General features: G+C 55.3%; 1 protein-coding gene across 5 annotated transcripts in view; it reads right to left on the bottom strand.

Annotated features, from left to right (window-relative positions):
* Window positions 1-803: 803 nt before the first annotated feature.
* Window positions 804-14,896, bottom strand: part of RIMS3 (regulating synaptic membrane exocytosis 3) — a 47,972-nt gene continuing 33,879 nt past the window's right edge. For 4 of the 5 annotated variants that reach the window (XM_019429133.2, XM_053896842.1, XM_019429134.2 and 1 more), the window contains 5 exons: window positions 11,936-12,077; window positions 9,437-9,549; window positions 7,153-7,254; window positions 6,683-6,822; window positions 804-5,124 (listed from right to left, as the gene is read on the bottom strand). In XM_019429133.2, coding sequence (XP_019284678.1) covers window positions 4,912-5,124; window positions 6,683-6,822; window positions 7,153-7,254; window positions 9,437-9,549; window positions 11,936-12,077 — 710 coding nt within the window. In that variant the 3' untranslated portion in view covers window positions 804-4,911. Of the gene's footprint in view, window positions 5,125-6,325; window positions 6,428-6,682; window positions 6,823-7,152; window positions 7,255-9,436; window positions 9,550-11,935; window positions 12,078-14,896 lie in introns of all 5 variants that reach the window. The other variant, XM_053896857.1, reaches the window with a different exon arrangement.

The raw sequence follows: 14,896 nt of genomic DNA, 5'->3' as shown, positions 1-14,896 counted from the left end.
AGGCCCGGAAAAGAGAGGAGTCTTGCCCAAGGTCACAGTTTTGGACAAAACTGTATATAACAGCCTTCCATTCCCTGTAACCAGCCGTCCAGGCCATTGACCCGTGGGGCGGATGCTCTGCTGCCCATGGATTCCCAGGGCCCATTTCTGTTAGCCAAACTCTCTGGGCCCCAGTCTCGCGGACCCTTCCTGACAACGGGGTGGACTCCTTGGGGTGGGGGTGGGGGGTGGGGACCAGGGCCCCTGGCCTTACTGGCTAAGTGTCCAACTAGAGCCCCGGAATGTTTTCCCAAAGCAGTAACGCACTTTTCAACAAGCATCGCCCCAAGCTAGTCTAGGCCCCTGACAGAATTCTCTTACTGGTGTGGTTCTCCTCACAGGCACAGCCACGCTGGGCCCACAAAAGCCCGAGCTCAGGGTTTGGGGAGGGGGGGAGAAGGAGTTGCTTTGCTACATGGAAAGATTAAGCCCTTTGTCAGAGAACAAGGTCCCACCATCAGGCACGCCAACACCTGCGGCCCAGTCGGTGCCCGGGGGGAGACCGAGTTGCTCTCTTTGGCATCACCGACATTGCTCTGAGATGCTCAGGCACTCTCAAAATAACCCTTTCCCAGCCAGACCAGGCCAATCCAGCCGCCATCAGGCCTCGCCTGATTGGGCGGGACCCCCCCTGCCTTCAGTCGCGAGTGTTTGGTTTTGCCCCGTCCTCTTCTGACCTGAGTGAAAAGCAGACTTGAGGGAGAAGGCAGGGGGCAGTCTACACGCCCATCGCTTCCCTCTTCGTTCAGTGAGAGAGAATCCGGTACAGGAAGCAGCATTTTAGAGAACCTCTTTGCGGGCCAGGATATTGGAGAAAACGGCGAGGAGAGGGAGATACAGGGAGGAGTCGGGCCGGGAGGCAGGCCTCTTCTTTTCCGGCTCCTTGCAGACGCCGCGGAAACGCTGCTGGACAACCTGGCCCGGAATGGTACACCATCTCCCGCGCCCAGGCGGGGGGCACCTCGTCTACACCATCAACAAAGGCAGCCATTTCTTGCACAGAGTTTGCACAGTGCAGGAAGCAATCAGAGACACAGAAGAGCGGCCTTACTGAAGCTCTGCTGCTTTCTGGGCCGAGGAAGAGAGGGAATGGGAGGCAGCGGGAGCCCCGGAGTCCCAGGGTGGGGGAGGAGCTCAGCGTCTCCTGGGCAGCAGGGCGAGGAGCAAGAGCCCTGGTCGCGGGTCAGGGCTCCTGGTAACGCAGTCTAAGATTGTGCTACATTTCATTTCCAAAGACGGACCCTTGGAGGTCTCTAGTGTCTTTAAGGGGTGGGGGAGGGGCCTGCTCTCCTGGAGGCTGGCCCTGGCAGGCGTCATGCCCCTGGGAGAACCGGCGATCCCACCAGCGATGGGCTACACGGGTGCCCTCTCTCTGGAGCCCCGGGGCTCTGCCTCAGCCCCCTGGAATGCTGGCATGCCCCAGAGGGCCTCCTTAGCCCACCACTCCTTTCCTGGGAGAACTGGGAGGTGGAAGAGACCGCATGGGGAGTCCTTTTGGAGATGGTTCTTCCCTGAAGGATCAAATCCCCCTTGTCAAACCTAGACTTGGCCCCGTTTACTGGAGCCTGATTCATACCAAAGGCCCTCAGACCTTCCTGTAGGGAAGGAGTCTAAGAAGGAAGTAGGACACATGGAACAGAGCAGAAACGTGAAGACAGATGCTCTGAATCATCCGTCACGGTTCCTGCCCACAGCCCAGCAATGCCGCGGGGCCACCCCCATCTCCGCCACATCCTCCACGAATCCTGCCTGAGCAGAGGAAGGGGAATGGCAGAGTCCCATCCTGTACTCAGCTCTGGGTTTCACCTGGGGTGAGGAGGCCTTCAGAGCCAGGAGGCTGTACCTGGCAGCGAGTCGGTCCCAGTTCAGGGAGAACTCTGGAGGAGATGGTTCCTTTCTTCCCCACCATCCTCTCCTCAAAGATGCTGCCCTCCCCAGGGAAGGACAGGAGTCTCACTAGTGCTCCCTCCCCTCCTGGGACAGGCTCGCTCCCAAACGGTTTCTCAGACAAACCCCTGGATCCAGGAGGGCGAGAAACAGACCCTTAAATCCAGCCATTCACCATCCCACACACATCAGTCTCATGTGACCTCACCATCATGGGGGGCGGGGGGGAGGGAATCCACTGGGGATTAGTAACTTATTTGGTGCCAAGGGTTAAAAAGAATAATTCCCTAAGGTCTACCCGGGGAGGATTGCTTCCCGCTAGAGAGGTGGGAGAGTGAGTGGCCCAGCTCTTGGGCAGTTTCGGCAGCTAGGGACTGTAGGCAGGCCCAAGTCACCACACGTCAGGCCCCATCTCTGGCTAGAAGTTCCACGGTGCTAACCAACCCTCCCCCAGAGGTGAGGGCATCGTTGCCTGCAGCTACCCAGAGGCCATTGCTCTGCGGGCAGCCCTCCACCTTCTCTGTCTTCCTGGGCCCCTAGAGGAATGAAGGTGATACCCCACAGTGATATCCCCCGTTCCCTGGGGATGACTGTGTGGTCTGGGTATGACCACTCAGTGCTACATCAGCAAATGTCTACACTATCCTGTGGATCACTACGAATCCCACCATTCCAAAAGTGTAGAGTACGTTCACACTGTCCTGAGGGAGGCCGCTCTGAAGGTGAACACCTCACGGACAAAACAAAAAAATACCCTTTTGTGAGCGAGTTTCCTCCCTTTCCCGACCCTAGGGTCAAAGAGTAGAGCCCTTCACCTTATTTTTAGAAACATGAGAAATGCATGCATTACCCAGTCCCGACAACGGGAGAGAATTTCTGCCTAGAGAGAAAACTCGACCCAGCTGCCTCCTCCCTCGCTCTACGCCCACAGCAGTCCTCATCTGTGATAGACAAGGATGAAGGCTCCGGCAGGAGCCAGGAGCCCATTCGGTTCATTTCTTACTGCCCGTACCCACTTTCTGTCTGTGGGCAGGGCTGATGGGGTTTTCCTGGGAGAGAGGTGACCGGGCTCTGGCTTTAACCTGATGTGGCTTCCTGCCAGGAAAGGAGGCCCTTTGCGCAGAGACGCTTCCACCTCCACCTGCCCTCAGAATCCGCCTCTCTGCCCATCCATCCAGCTTTGGTTACAAATGGAGCCCAAGCACTCAGGCCCAGAGACCCCCTCCACTGCTCGGCGGGGTAGCTCCCCTCCACCTCGAGTAGGTGGGTCAGAGTCATCGCAACACGTGGGGCTGACGCCGGGGGAAGAGGCAGAGGGACAGTCTTCTCCACACCTTGACCCCTCCTGCCACCTCTTTGCTCCCCACCAGACGCGGACCCAAGGGCTACTGTGTCCATCCCCTGGGCAACCTCTAGCCTTTTGCCCTAGACCCGAGGAGGAAGAGGACAGATTTGGGCATTTCCTAGCAGACATCTCACAGGGCCAGTCCAGGCCCTGGTCCCCACCCACAGGGCCCAGCTGTCAAATGAAGTCAGGGTTTTTGAGTGGCTTTGGGAAGCTCCAGACAAGGGTAGAAAGAAAGCAGAGGCAGGTGAGGCACCTAGGGCCGGCCAGGCCACTCTCCAGAGGGCAGCTGCGGAGCGCAAGGAGGTGGGGAGGCAGAAAGGGGAAAGTATTGCTTGTACAGAGCTGGTGTCTATGGCAGTCTAGCTGAGTCCAGAGCCAGGCTGTCCATGGGGCCAGAAGGCTGGAGCCCAAGTGAGTCTGAGCTCCCACACAGGGACCCTGGTCTGGAAATGAGCAAACAAAGAGAGACCCAAATGATCAACCTCATGCAGCTAATCCCCAAAGGTCAGACAGGATTCTCAAAGGGCACAGGGCAGGTCAGCCCCAGCGCCCCCCATTCCAGTAAGCAGCCCCACCCTCAGCACCTCCTCCACAAGCCAGGCCCCCCCAGCATGAGCCCAGAGAGGGACAGGACCACCCCCAGGGCCTGGAGAGGACACAGGTGCCTCCAGGGACCATCTGCTGGGGCAGATAACATCCCCCTTCTGAGGCCAGCCTCCTGGATGTCAAGACCCTCCACGTCCACACCTCCTGGGATCCACTGGGAGAGCTCCTTTGGCATGTTGGAAGTGAGGAGGTTCGGAGGAAGACAGGAGGTGAAGAACATGCCTAAGGGAGGTGCCAGCACTTCCCTCTAAGGGGCCTGGCCAGCAACCTTGGGAACTAAGACTTCCTAGCGTCTCACCCATAGGAAGGAGGCAGCTCCGGCCCGAGGGAGAAGATGGTCTCCAAGCCCTCAGCTCCCTGGGCATCCTCTGCTCCCCAGGCCCCTGGCCAGGGCACCAGATGAGCATGGCACATGCTGCAGATGCATTCAGTGGGAAGAGCTGCCAGAGCGCTCGGGTGGGGAGGAGGGCGTCGGGTCCCAGAGGGGCCTCGGGGTGGCCAGCTGCAATGGGTGCTACATTCCTCAAAAAAGAGCAGTGGTGCTGGGAGAAGCAAAGGTGGAACAAAGGACAAGACAGAAAACTAAGCAGGGACCGCCAAGAGGCAGCCCAGGCGGGGACATGTGGGCTCGGCCCCGGGCACAGGGCCGGGCAGGACGGACTGGCGGCCACGGCCCCCATTTTTACCCCTGGACTCCGGGGGGATTGGTGCCCACACAACACTCCTTTGGGTTTCTTTTCAACAAGACACAGAGGGGTGTGGATTGTAGCCCATGTAGTCACCAAGACTGACTGTACCCAGACAGATGAACAGATATAACGTGGTCACACACAGACACAGACACACACACACACACACACACACACACACACGCACACACTACAGTCTCCACTGCCAGCTGGGACGGGCCCAGTAGCCAACAGGCATGCAGCAGGGCAAGGGGGCCAGAAAGACACAAAGACTATGTACAAGGGAGGGGAGGCCATCAGGCATCCCTTCCCACACTACATCCTGGCCTCTTCTGGAGGTCCTTAGGAGCACGAGGGGCTGGTGGCACTCTCCAGGGAGGACTGGGACAGGCGCCTGGTGAGGGATCCAAGCGAAGAGTCTGCCACTGAGGACGTAGGGAAGAGTTTGTACCAGCCGGCGACCGCGGCGCTCAGGTCCAGCTCGTCCAGCATGATCTGGGCCATGCCCATGAAGCATTTGTGGTCCATGCGGCCGTAGTCTCCCCAGACGATCACCTGCCGGAGGGGTTGGGGGTGGCTGGTGAGACAGAGGCACTGAGCCAACTCCCTGACTCCAGGGCTCAGTAGTGGGCCCAGGAACCTGCAAGTTTCACCAGAGCACAGATGAGACAGAGAGAGCTGGAACGAAGACTGATCTGGGGCAACAGCTTACTGAGCACTTAAGATGTGCCACGGGCTCGATCCTACAGACTTCTATCTATTATCTCAATTGTTACAACCATCTAGGTAAAGGTGTTACGTATCGTTATTTTGACAAAGAGGACACTGGAGCTCAGAGAGGTTGATTAACGCAGAGATATACCGCAATTGGTGGCAGAGCTGGGATGGGAACCTGGGTCTGCCTTCCAGAGCCTCCCAGCATCCCAGATGACAGCCTTCCCCATTAAGGAGCAGACTGAGAGTCCAGGACCTGAGTCATAGCTCCCAGTCGGCCGCTGGCTCATGGTGGAGCTTGGGGAGACCCCCGGCCCTCGCTGGACCTCAGCGTCCCCGTCCATAACACTGGAAGAGGGGACTAGATGAGCTCAGTGATTTTCACACTTGTGTTTTTATCGGTGGATCCCGTTTTCAAAGCGGAATCCCAACATATGCGTGCGTGTGTGTATGGAAACAGACACCCAAGATCACCCCTTCCCCCACAGAACCCTGGAGTTCCACAGCCCTTGCCATTTGCAACTCTGAGGGCTGTTGCCATGCAACCGCCTCAGCCCAGAGGAACAGCCCTAGATGAGCAGTCGCACAGCCCAGACAGTCCCTGGCTCAGGCCTCCCCTCCGCCGCCCACGTGGCCTCCGGCAAGGCCAACAGCCACAGCCACCACCGCCAGTACCTAGCGAGTAGCTGTCCGTGCGCCAGGCGCTATGTGAGGCTCTTCACATGCACCTCTTGTTTACTCTTCACAACATACCACCCGCAGACCGTGATGGAGCTGGAACTTGAACCCAGGACTGAACCCAGAGCCCAGCCCCACTGTGAACTATCCCCACTTAGCCTCTCGAGCACCTCAGGCGCCTCATCTGCGGCTGGGGGTGATGATCCCTCCCTCCCAGTGCTGTTGCGGAGGGCACCGCACTCTCAGGCAGTTGGGGCGAGGTCACCTCGGCCCCGGGGGGTCACCCTGGCTCTGCAAGTTACCAGCTGAAACCTCACACGGGTCACTTCCCCTTTCTGAGACTGCAAGATGGGGATCATCGTACCTACTTCCCAGGACCATCTCGAGCACAAAAGGAGGTCAGGACTGGAAAGCACTTAACACAGAGCCTGGCATGGAGCTGATGAGCAACAGACATTAGCGCCGGCTGGAAAGAGAAGGCGGCGGTCACACCCTGCTTCTATCTACCAGCAGGGCAACCTGGGGGACAGTGGAGCTGTCCCCCTGAACTCTGGTTTCCTAATGAATCAACCAGGGGCAATAACACCTCCCTGGGCTGTGAAAACAAACATGTAAAGCGCATCAATGCACCTGGGACGGTGCCCAGCACGGGACACATCGTACGTGGAAGAGATCTGAAATGACAACCTGCGGTTTTTGAGGATTGCCCCATCGCACTCACCTGCAGCACCTTGCCCTGGGGCCCCTCGTCAAAGAGCAGAGCCTGCTGGTACAGGGGGTCACAGGTCTTCTTGGCGACCTTTGTCTTCTTTTTGGCCAAGCAGGCCCCATTCTCAAGCAGGTAAACCTTGATATAGGTGGCTGCGGGACGGGAGAGAGCATGATGGGAAGGGTCCAGGAGAGAATGCTATGCCCTGCTCCACCCCCTGACATCCAGCTGGCCCTGGAGGTGAGCAAGGTGAGTGGGACTAGCTGACCAGTGGACAGCAGTAGAAAAGATGGACTCAAACACTGACTCGTCCATCCTCCCCTCCCCCCAACCCTTTCCACTGGCCTTCCAGGCAAGCCAAGTCGAGAACGCGGCTCTAGGCCAAGGGCAGCTGAGGATGTGCTAGACCCGGAGCTCAGTTGCATACCCCTCCCTGGCAGGACCCCAGATGGAAAACCCCTCTCCCTGCTGCTCTGCCTTACCTGGGAGGGATTTGGAGCCTGGTTTGGGGGTCAGGCCCCGGGCCTCAATCACTTCCACCTCCAGCTGGCCACTCCGGTCCATGATGGCAACGTGCACGTCCCCTGCAAGGGAGAACAGGGACAGTCCAGGCAGAGGCAGACGCAGGGGCAGGCCGGCCAGCTGCTGTAGAGAACGGCGTCTGCAGAGGATGCTACAGCACTGGAAAGGGCACAATATGCAAAAAATTGCATGTGCCAGGATTGCTCTGGGAGGCCACTTGAGAGCAGGCTGTGAAATACTTTGATAGGTCCCCTGAGGAGAGGCAGGGGCATGGCCCTCAGTGGGGGCCATGCTTGAGTAACAACAAATGGCTGCCAAATTCCCAGGCGAGGCTGGTTTCCTGGGGGGGTTCTGTCTCACCGAACAGGACAGCAGGTGTGGGGACAGAACTTCCGGCGTCAGGAAGAAAGCGAGGGAGGCTGTGGGTTTAGCGGCTCTTATTCACCTTCTACACGGCAGCCCTCCACCACGCCCCAAAATACATTTTGTCAAACAAATATAGACAAAATACCAGTTTGAAGAGACACAGAGATAGGAGCTCGTGTGGGACAGGAGGCCCCTGCCTGGGAACGAGGGGCCTGTTCGTACCCTTGCCAAAGGAGGGAGGAAAGGCCGGCTTTCCTGGGAGCAGAGAGCTCAGAATTCCTCACTATGCTCCCACAAGCGATTATCTCGCTGAGGCAAGTTCTGTGTGAAGTCATGTCAGTTATTTCTAGAACTCTTCGCTTTGTTCGACACCAGTTAGCAGAATTTGAAATTATGCATTAGTCACTTGGAGCATCCTTCAAAGGAGTGCAGAATCACAAGCCTGATGCGGAAAGATTAAAATGGGCCAGACTTTGGGTTCAGCCACCCATTTTAGATACACTGAGCTATCGTGCAATTGTTTGTATTTGCATACTTGGGAAGACGGGGATTTATTACTTTCAGGAAACCTCCTGGAAGTCATCGCCCTCCCTCTAGCTATTTCTGACCTCCCCATGGGGGAGTGGGAAGGGGGAGGTCTCACTGTAACATCCCTAACAAGATGAGCAAATACAAGCCTGTCCTTTCCACTTCTGGACACCAGGCGGCACCACACACAAATGTTCTAGGCTGTGGTGGTGCAAAAGCCTTGTGGAGATGGCTGGCTCCTCTCACTGCCTCCCAGCCCCTGGCTGGGCCTAGGGCTGGGAAAAGCAGATTCCCCAGGCCCGTAAGAGCCTGTAAGCAAGGGCTGGGAATTAGCCAAATCCTACCCAAGAGCCAGAGGAGAGCTGAGGGGTCCCCGTGGACCGCCCCTCCCAGCAGACAAAGCCTCCTGTGTAAGCACATTAGAGCAAGACAGGGCAGTATGGTGGGATGGAAACCCAGCTCCACAGCTTGGCTTACGGCAGAGCACTGTCTGAGCCCAGCTCTCTCATGGGCTGTGACATCAGCACTTTGAATCTCAACACTTTGAACCTGTGAGGTCAACATCTGAACACTGTTCAAATGAAGACTGAGTCCAGATGTCTGGGGCAGACTCCCAGGTAGGACTGATGGGGAAGCTAGTTCCTGGGAGGAGCTGCTTAAAGCCAACACAGTATCTAAGAGAGGGAAAGAGGGAGGGAGGGAACCAGAGTGCAGCTAAAAGGACCAAGGGTAGACTCTGGGAAATAGGTCCTAGCTGCAAGGAAGGGAGATGAAAAAATTACTTAAAAGGCTTTTTTTTAGGTGCCAGGCACTATTAAGTAACAAGTCAAAGAAAACACACTTTCTAAGGAGTTAATGAAATACTTCACTCAAAGCACCGAATAGGAACTCAGTGAATTGTTGTTAGATTGCAGTACTAAGGCAGGTATTATTATTCCCATTTTACAGATGAGGAAATTGAGGCCCAAAGAAGGGAAGTGACATGGCCAAGGTTACACAGGGCATCAGTGGCAGAATGGACTTGGTGAACGTCAATGCTGTGATGATTTTTGTTCACCGTTTTCCGCCCAGCACTCAGCACCGCCAGGCGGGTAGCAGGTGGTGGGGGGGTGGGGGGTGCGTGGTGGTGAGGGCAGGGGTGTGCTTTAAAGCTGCTGCAGGGTAGCCAGCAGAGCAAGGCTGGCTCCCCTTGTCCTCTCTGATGAGAGACAGACTGAGGAGTGCCGGGCTCCTTCTTGGGGCACAAAAGCCGGAGTGAGGGCTCCTCTCCGCAGCTCACACTGTATCACACAGGGCCCCCACCGAGCTCACCCCTTCCGCCCTACTCGCTCTGCCCTCAAGGAGACTCACCCATTGGTGGTGTCGCCAATGTCTGTCGCCCCACAATCTGGGCTGGTCCCAGCCCATCCAGGAAATCACTAAACTGGCTTTCAGCCCCGAGCCGGGTGGTGGGGAAAATGAACCTGGAGGAAGAGGCAGAGGGGTATGAGGTGGTCTAGATAGTGAGATGCAGTGGCTTTGCCCCAAGGACACTGGGCCATGCCCCTCTGTGCCTCAATTCCCCACCCCCTACACAGTACGAGAACACTACTTTAGCTGGGAACAAACAGAACTGCTCATCTCTGCACATTGAAGAAAAATACTTTGATGTCTCTTGAGAAATAATAAAGATAATAATGTTATTCAATCCTCAAGCACCAGGATTTCTAAGATAACCCTTAGAAGGCAGGGCTTGCTGGGCACCTGTGTCCTCCCCAGGGGGGTATGGATGCCAAGAACCAGAAACATAGGCCAGGAATTTCAATGCCTGGAGCAAGTTCCGAGAACTGAGGTTTAGTTGACCATATGTTTGAAATCCAAGTCAATAATCTGAGGTGGTGCCCCAAACAGCAGCCGAGACCAAAATAACACAATTACAGGGTTGAGATAAAAGGCGAGTGATGGTGGGTGGTCCCTGGTTGTGGGGGCCTGGAAATAGTAACAAGCAAACTGACAGTGATTGAAAGTTGGCCAGACGCCAGCAGCACACTGAATGCTCAGCATACATTATATCATTTCATCCTTCTAGCCATTTCTGCGCTCCAGGGGCTATTACTCAGTTTTACAGATGAGAAAACAGAGGCTCCAAGAGGTAAGAGACTTGCCTTGACTTCAAAACAGAGAGGATGCCCAACTCATAGGGTCATGGCAGTGGGGGGGGAGGGGGAAGATCAGGGCAGGTGATGCATGAAAGCCCCAGACAAACAGGAAACAAAAAAATGGTAGTTATTACGTTGCTGCTGTTAACATCAAGGGGAAGTGCTACTTGTTCATGTCCTCAAGCCTAGATGTTCTGGAGGTGGCCAGCAGAGAAAGGCCAGATACTAGAGGGCTGACCCGGGTCTTCTCAGGACCTACGAAGGACCGAAGTTCTAAGACCCCCTAGCATAGCCTCGGTTCCTGGCCTGAGAGGTCAGATTGTCCCAGAATGACTCCCTGTTGGAGAGTTTGGCCTTGAGTTCCCCTTGGCCAGTGACAGGCAGGGAGAAAGACACAGGACATACCCTTGTTGAAGAGGGCCTGGATCTCCCCAACTAGGAAGTTGGCTGGGCTCTACTTCCTGGGAAGGGGCGTCGAGGCCCACCCGCTCTTACTGGCCAGCAGCAATAGCCTCATACTGAATTCTGTCTGAGAAGGTTACATACATAAAGTAACAGACTCTCAAGGTCACAGAATTAGAGACAGCGTAGAGGTTATGAAAGAAAGGTTATAGAGTCCAATGGCCCTAATTCAAATCCTGACTCTACCACCACCGAATGGCTGTGACCTGGGGTAAAGGACCTCACCCTCTTCCCATGCCTCAGTTTCTCCACCCGTAAAATGGAGTTATAATGGTACCGACATCCCCCAGTGTTGTTGTTGTGTTAAATGAGATACTATTTTTGCTCTGATAGTAGCTGGTAGATCCCAGAGTAAAAGGCACTCACCTGATGCCCTGCATACAGTAAGATGCAATAAATGTCACTGGCCATTTGCATTCATGGAAGTGGGCACAGTAGTGACATATGAGGTCACAGAATCCTAAATAATAGAGCCACAAGGTCCTAAAGTCAATGGGCCTTGATGAAGCCAAACCAAAAAATCTTAGTCATATAACCAGTTGCATAGATTTAGGAGAGACCAAGGGAATATCTAACCCAGTGACTTTCAAATTTTTAACTGTAACCCCCCCCTTCCCCCCCACCCCCAGGCAACAGAAGAAATATATTTAACACCACGGACCTCTGTGTATCCATATATTAAAAAACCAAAAATTCCCAAGGTAATTCATCCTCACTCCACAGGATATGTTTGAATTTTCCATTTCTTCTTCTAATGTTGGTTTTGACCCACTAAACTGATTTTACTTCCTGCCTGAGTCACCACCCACAGTTTGAAAAACACTGATCTAGTCCAACCTCCTCCTCTAAGCCCCAGGCAAGACCACTTGCAAGAACTCCATTCATCTGAGCCATAACAATGGTTTCAGAGAAGAATTTTAGGATCACATTTTCCTTTCGAGCCCTCTCCTCTGGAGCAGGGCAGCATGTAGGTGCTGGGTGGGGGGGGGGGGGAGGGATAGGGGGTGGGGATGAGACATACAGATGGGATACACTGCCCTGGGGCTGCTGGGGGGGTTATTTGGAGGGGAAACAGCAGCCTGGAGCAGAGGAAGACTGGGGCCCAGGCGGCGGACGTCCAGGGGGGGCAGGGACGCAGAAGAACCCGGACATCTGGACTGGAAACCCCCACAGGAAGATTTCCCAGCCCTGCCCCTGGAGGGTGCAGGAGGGTGGGGCGGGGACCACAGTGGGCATGGGCTGCACGCACGTGCCCTCGGAGCTGTTGCTGTTGGTGCTCCCATCGGTAGACTCCCGGCTGCCCTGGCGTGTGACCCGACTCCGCATTTCCACGGCGATGCCTGTCTCTGTGCTCCGCCGGATGTTGCTGCGCAGCTTCTTGGTGGCCCCTTCTGTGACCCCCCCGAAAGCACAGAAAGGGAACAAGGTCAGATCGCTGAAGAGGCTTCGGAGAGCGTGCTGCCAAAGTCACCTCCCGGGAAGGGGCAGGATGGGCAGGACTCGAACTGGAGGCAGGGGCACAGGTGAGCTGGGGCTGCAGGGTCGGGGGGTCACCAGGTGGAGACCAGCCCTGGAGCCCTCACTCAGCCTTAACCCTGCCAGGCTCCCTGATGGCCACCTTCCCAACGCAATTCCAGCCTTTGCCCCAAATGGTTACGTGCTCTTTTCTCTTTTGGAAAGTTTGCTTTCTCTGGCATTCCCAGATTTGCTTTCCCCCTTACCCTCATGAACCCTATCACACCCCGACCTCACAATCCACCTCTGACTCTGATTCCTTCACAGAACCAATGAAAACCCCCATGTGAAGTTTAGCCACTCTCACATTAACCCACATTCTCAATGTGGGCCTGAATGTGGAAAGGGATGTGTGTGGCGGGCTGGAGGGGCCGTTAGGGAAGCAAGACTGACAGGGACCACTAGGTTGGCCTGAATTGACCTTGGCTCTGAAAGAGAGGTCTGCAGAAGAACTCCAGAAGCCATGCGGTGAGAGCTTACTCAGTGTCTCTGTACCTCATTTGGAGGGCCCTCTACCCTCACCCCAGCCCCCCTCTTGAGCCTTGCAGGGAACACGGGGGCACTTTGCCTCTCCTAGCAGCGCACCATCCTGCCTGGGTTTCCATGGCAACCTCCTCAGCATTGCAGTGAGGTCCCACTAGACACCCTCTCCTCCTGGGGGTGGGGGGAGCAGAAGACGAGTGGAAGGTTTGCAGGGCTTTCCCCTGCTGGCGCTTTGCTGCCTACGGAGCTTCATAGGGAGGAAGAGGCACTCAGATAAGGACTATACCAAAGGAGCCATTTGCTGTCACTGGTTAGAGGCCTGGGCAAATGAAGAGTGGAGATGCTGACAGGGATGGGGAGGCTGGGAGTGGGGCCGGGAACACAGCCTCCAAAAGCAGTGGGGAGGGGGAGCTGGCTATGCTGGCAACCTCCTCTCTTGGTCACACCCAATGGTAAGTTGGGGAGGGGATGTTCAAAACACCAGCCTGCGCAAAGGGGAACTTTATTCCTCCTGCTTCGTCCTACTTACCTTTCAGGAAGTCCCACTGGGTGAGGGACGGCTGAGAGGGCCGGCATCACTAGCAGATGGGATGGGGGTCCTGGGAGTGGGGATGGGCTGGTGGTGAGGAGGAATGTCTTCTCTGAAACCACCCCAGCTTCTGGGATATTGGAATAGCTACTATCCATGAGTCAATGAGACCGCTGATATGACTGTCTGTTTGCCGGCCTGTTTCTCTCCCCCCCCCCACCTCTCTCTCTCTCTCTCTCTCTCTCTCTCTCTCTCTCTCTCTCACACACACACACACACACACACACACACACACACACAGTCACTTTAGCTCATGTGTATTTCTTTCACATTGACATAAGCAGATATACATGAGTGCTAATGATCACACGTATGAGTACAGTGATCTCACACACCAGGTCACGTATGCTCATATAATGGGCACACAGTCACAAATGGTCCTACCAGGTCTTAGTCATACGTACACATGACATACTCTGCCACGGACATGTGACCTTCATGCCCTAACACTTGGAGTTGAACCCATCCACTCAGTCACACACATAGATACAAACTCATAAATGGTGTGTGACCCACCACACATACAGGGCAATAACAGTGGGTGTAGGGGACTCACGGTGTCCCTGGCTCCTAACTGCCACACCCCCCCTAACCCAGTTAGGAGTCAGAGGGTCTGTGGGAGCTGCACTTTACCCTCCCTTCTCATATCCCCCCCAACAATACACACCCTAAGCTGAAGCCAGAGCCTCACCACCCCATGGCCTCAATCCCCCCTCTTCTACAACTTGAGAAGCTTTGACCCAGCTGGGAGAAAATTTACCTTCTTTGACCTACCCAACCCACTACGAGCCCCTGGGAAGGGTGTCACAGAATCCTGAAGTGTTGGAGACACCTCGCTGACCTCCCACTGCCATAGATGGGGAGCCCAAGGTCCACATGCTCATAGGGCTGGGGCCAGACTCTCCCAGTCTACTGATAGCCAACTTTTCACCCCCTCCATCAACTCCACAACGATTTGAGAGGTGATTCAGCAGAGATTCAGTTCTGTGTCTTCTGAGTGGGGAGAAAGTTCTTGCAACATCAGAGAAAATTCCTCTACTCCAGTCTGAATTCTGTCCATCTGGGGAATAACTTTATGTAGCCTCTCTCTCTCTAGAGAACTGGGTTCCTTGCAATAGTTCTGTGGTTCCTGGAAATTGAAAGACTCAAGGAACTATCCCATCTGTCCCACCACATAGAAGGGAGAGGCAGTCAGAGCGCTCAGCACCACTCACAGGGCATCTCCTGGAAGGGTCCTGAGTCCTCTCCCCACCTTGACCCAGAGCCCAGAGCTGAGGTGGGAAGAGCTGCTGTCCCTGGTACTGAAAAGAGGAGCTCCATTTGGGCAAGGGCTGGAATAGCCCAGGGTGGGCCCTGAGTAGACCCAGCCTAAGGCCAGGCCAGAACCCACCTATGTCCTAGGACCCTAAAACTCTGACCCTACCTTCATCATTGCTCCCACAACTTAGAGAATGTTAGATATAGCCGGAAGCTGGGAGACCGTCTCTATAGTTCCATTTTATAGAAGAGGAAATAGAGACCCAGTGGAAATGTGACTTTCCCAAGGACCCACAGGGAGTTACAGAGCTAGAATGAAACTCTGAAGTTTCAGGGTGAGTTTCTTCAAGGCCACTTTAGGAAAAT

The sequence above is a fragment of the Panthera pardus genome, unplaced genomic scaffold (genome assembly GCF_024362965.1).
Source record: "Panthera pardus isolate Hobbes unplaced genomic scaffold, ASM2436296v1 HiC_scaffold_11, whole genome shotgun sequence".
Classification (NCBI taxonomy): Eukaryota; Metazoa; Chordata; class Mammalia; order Carnivora; family Felidae; genus Panthera; species Panthera pardus.
Note: the sequence above shows the minus strand (reverse complement) of the source record. Positions and strands in the feature narration are given on the sequence as shown.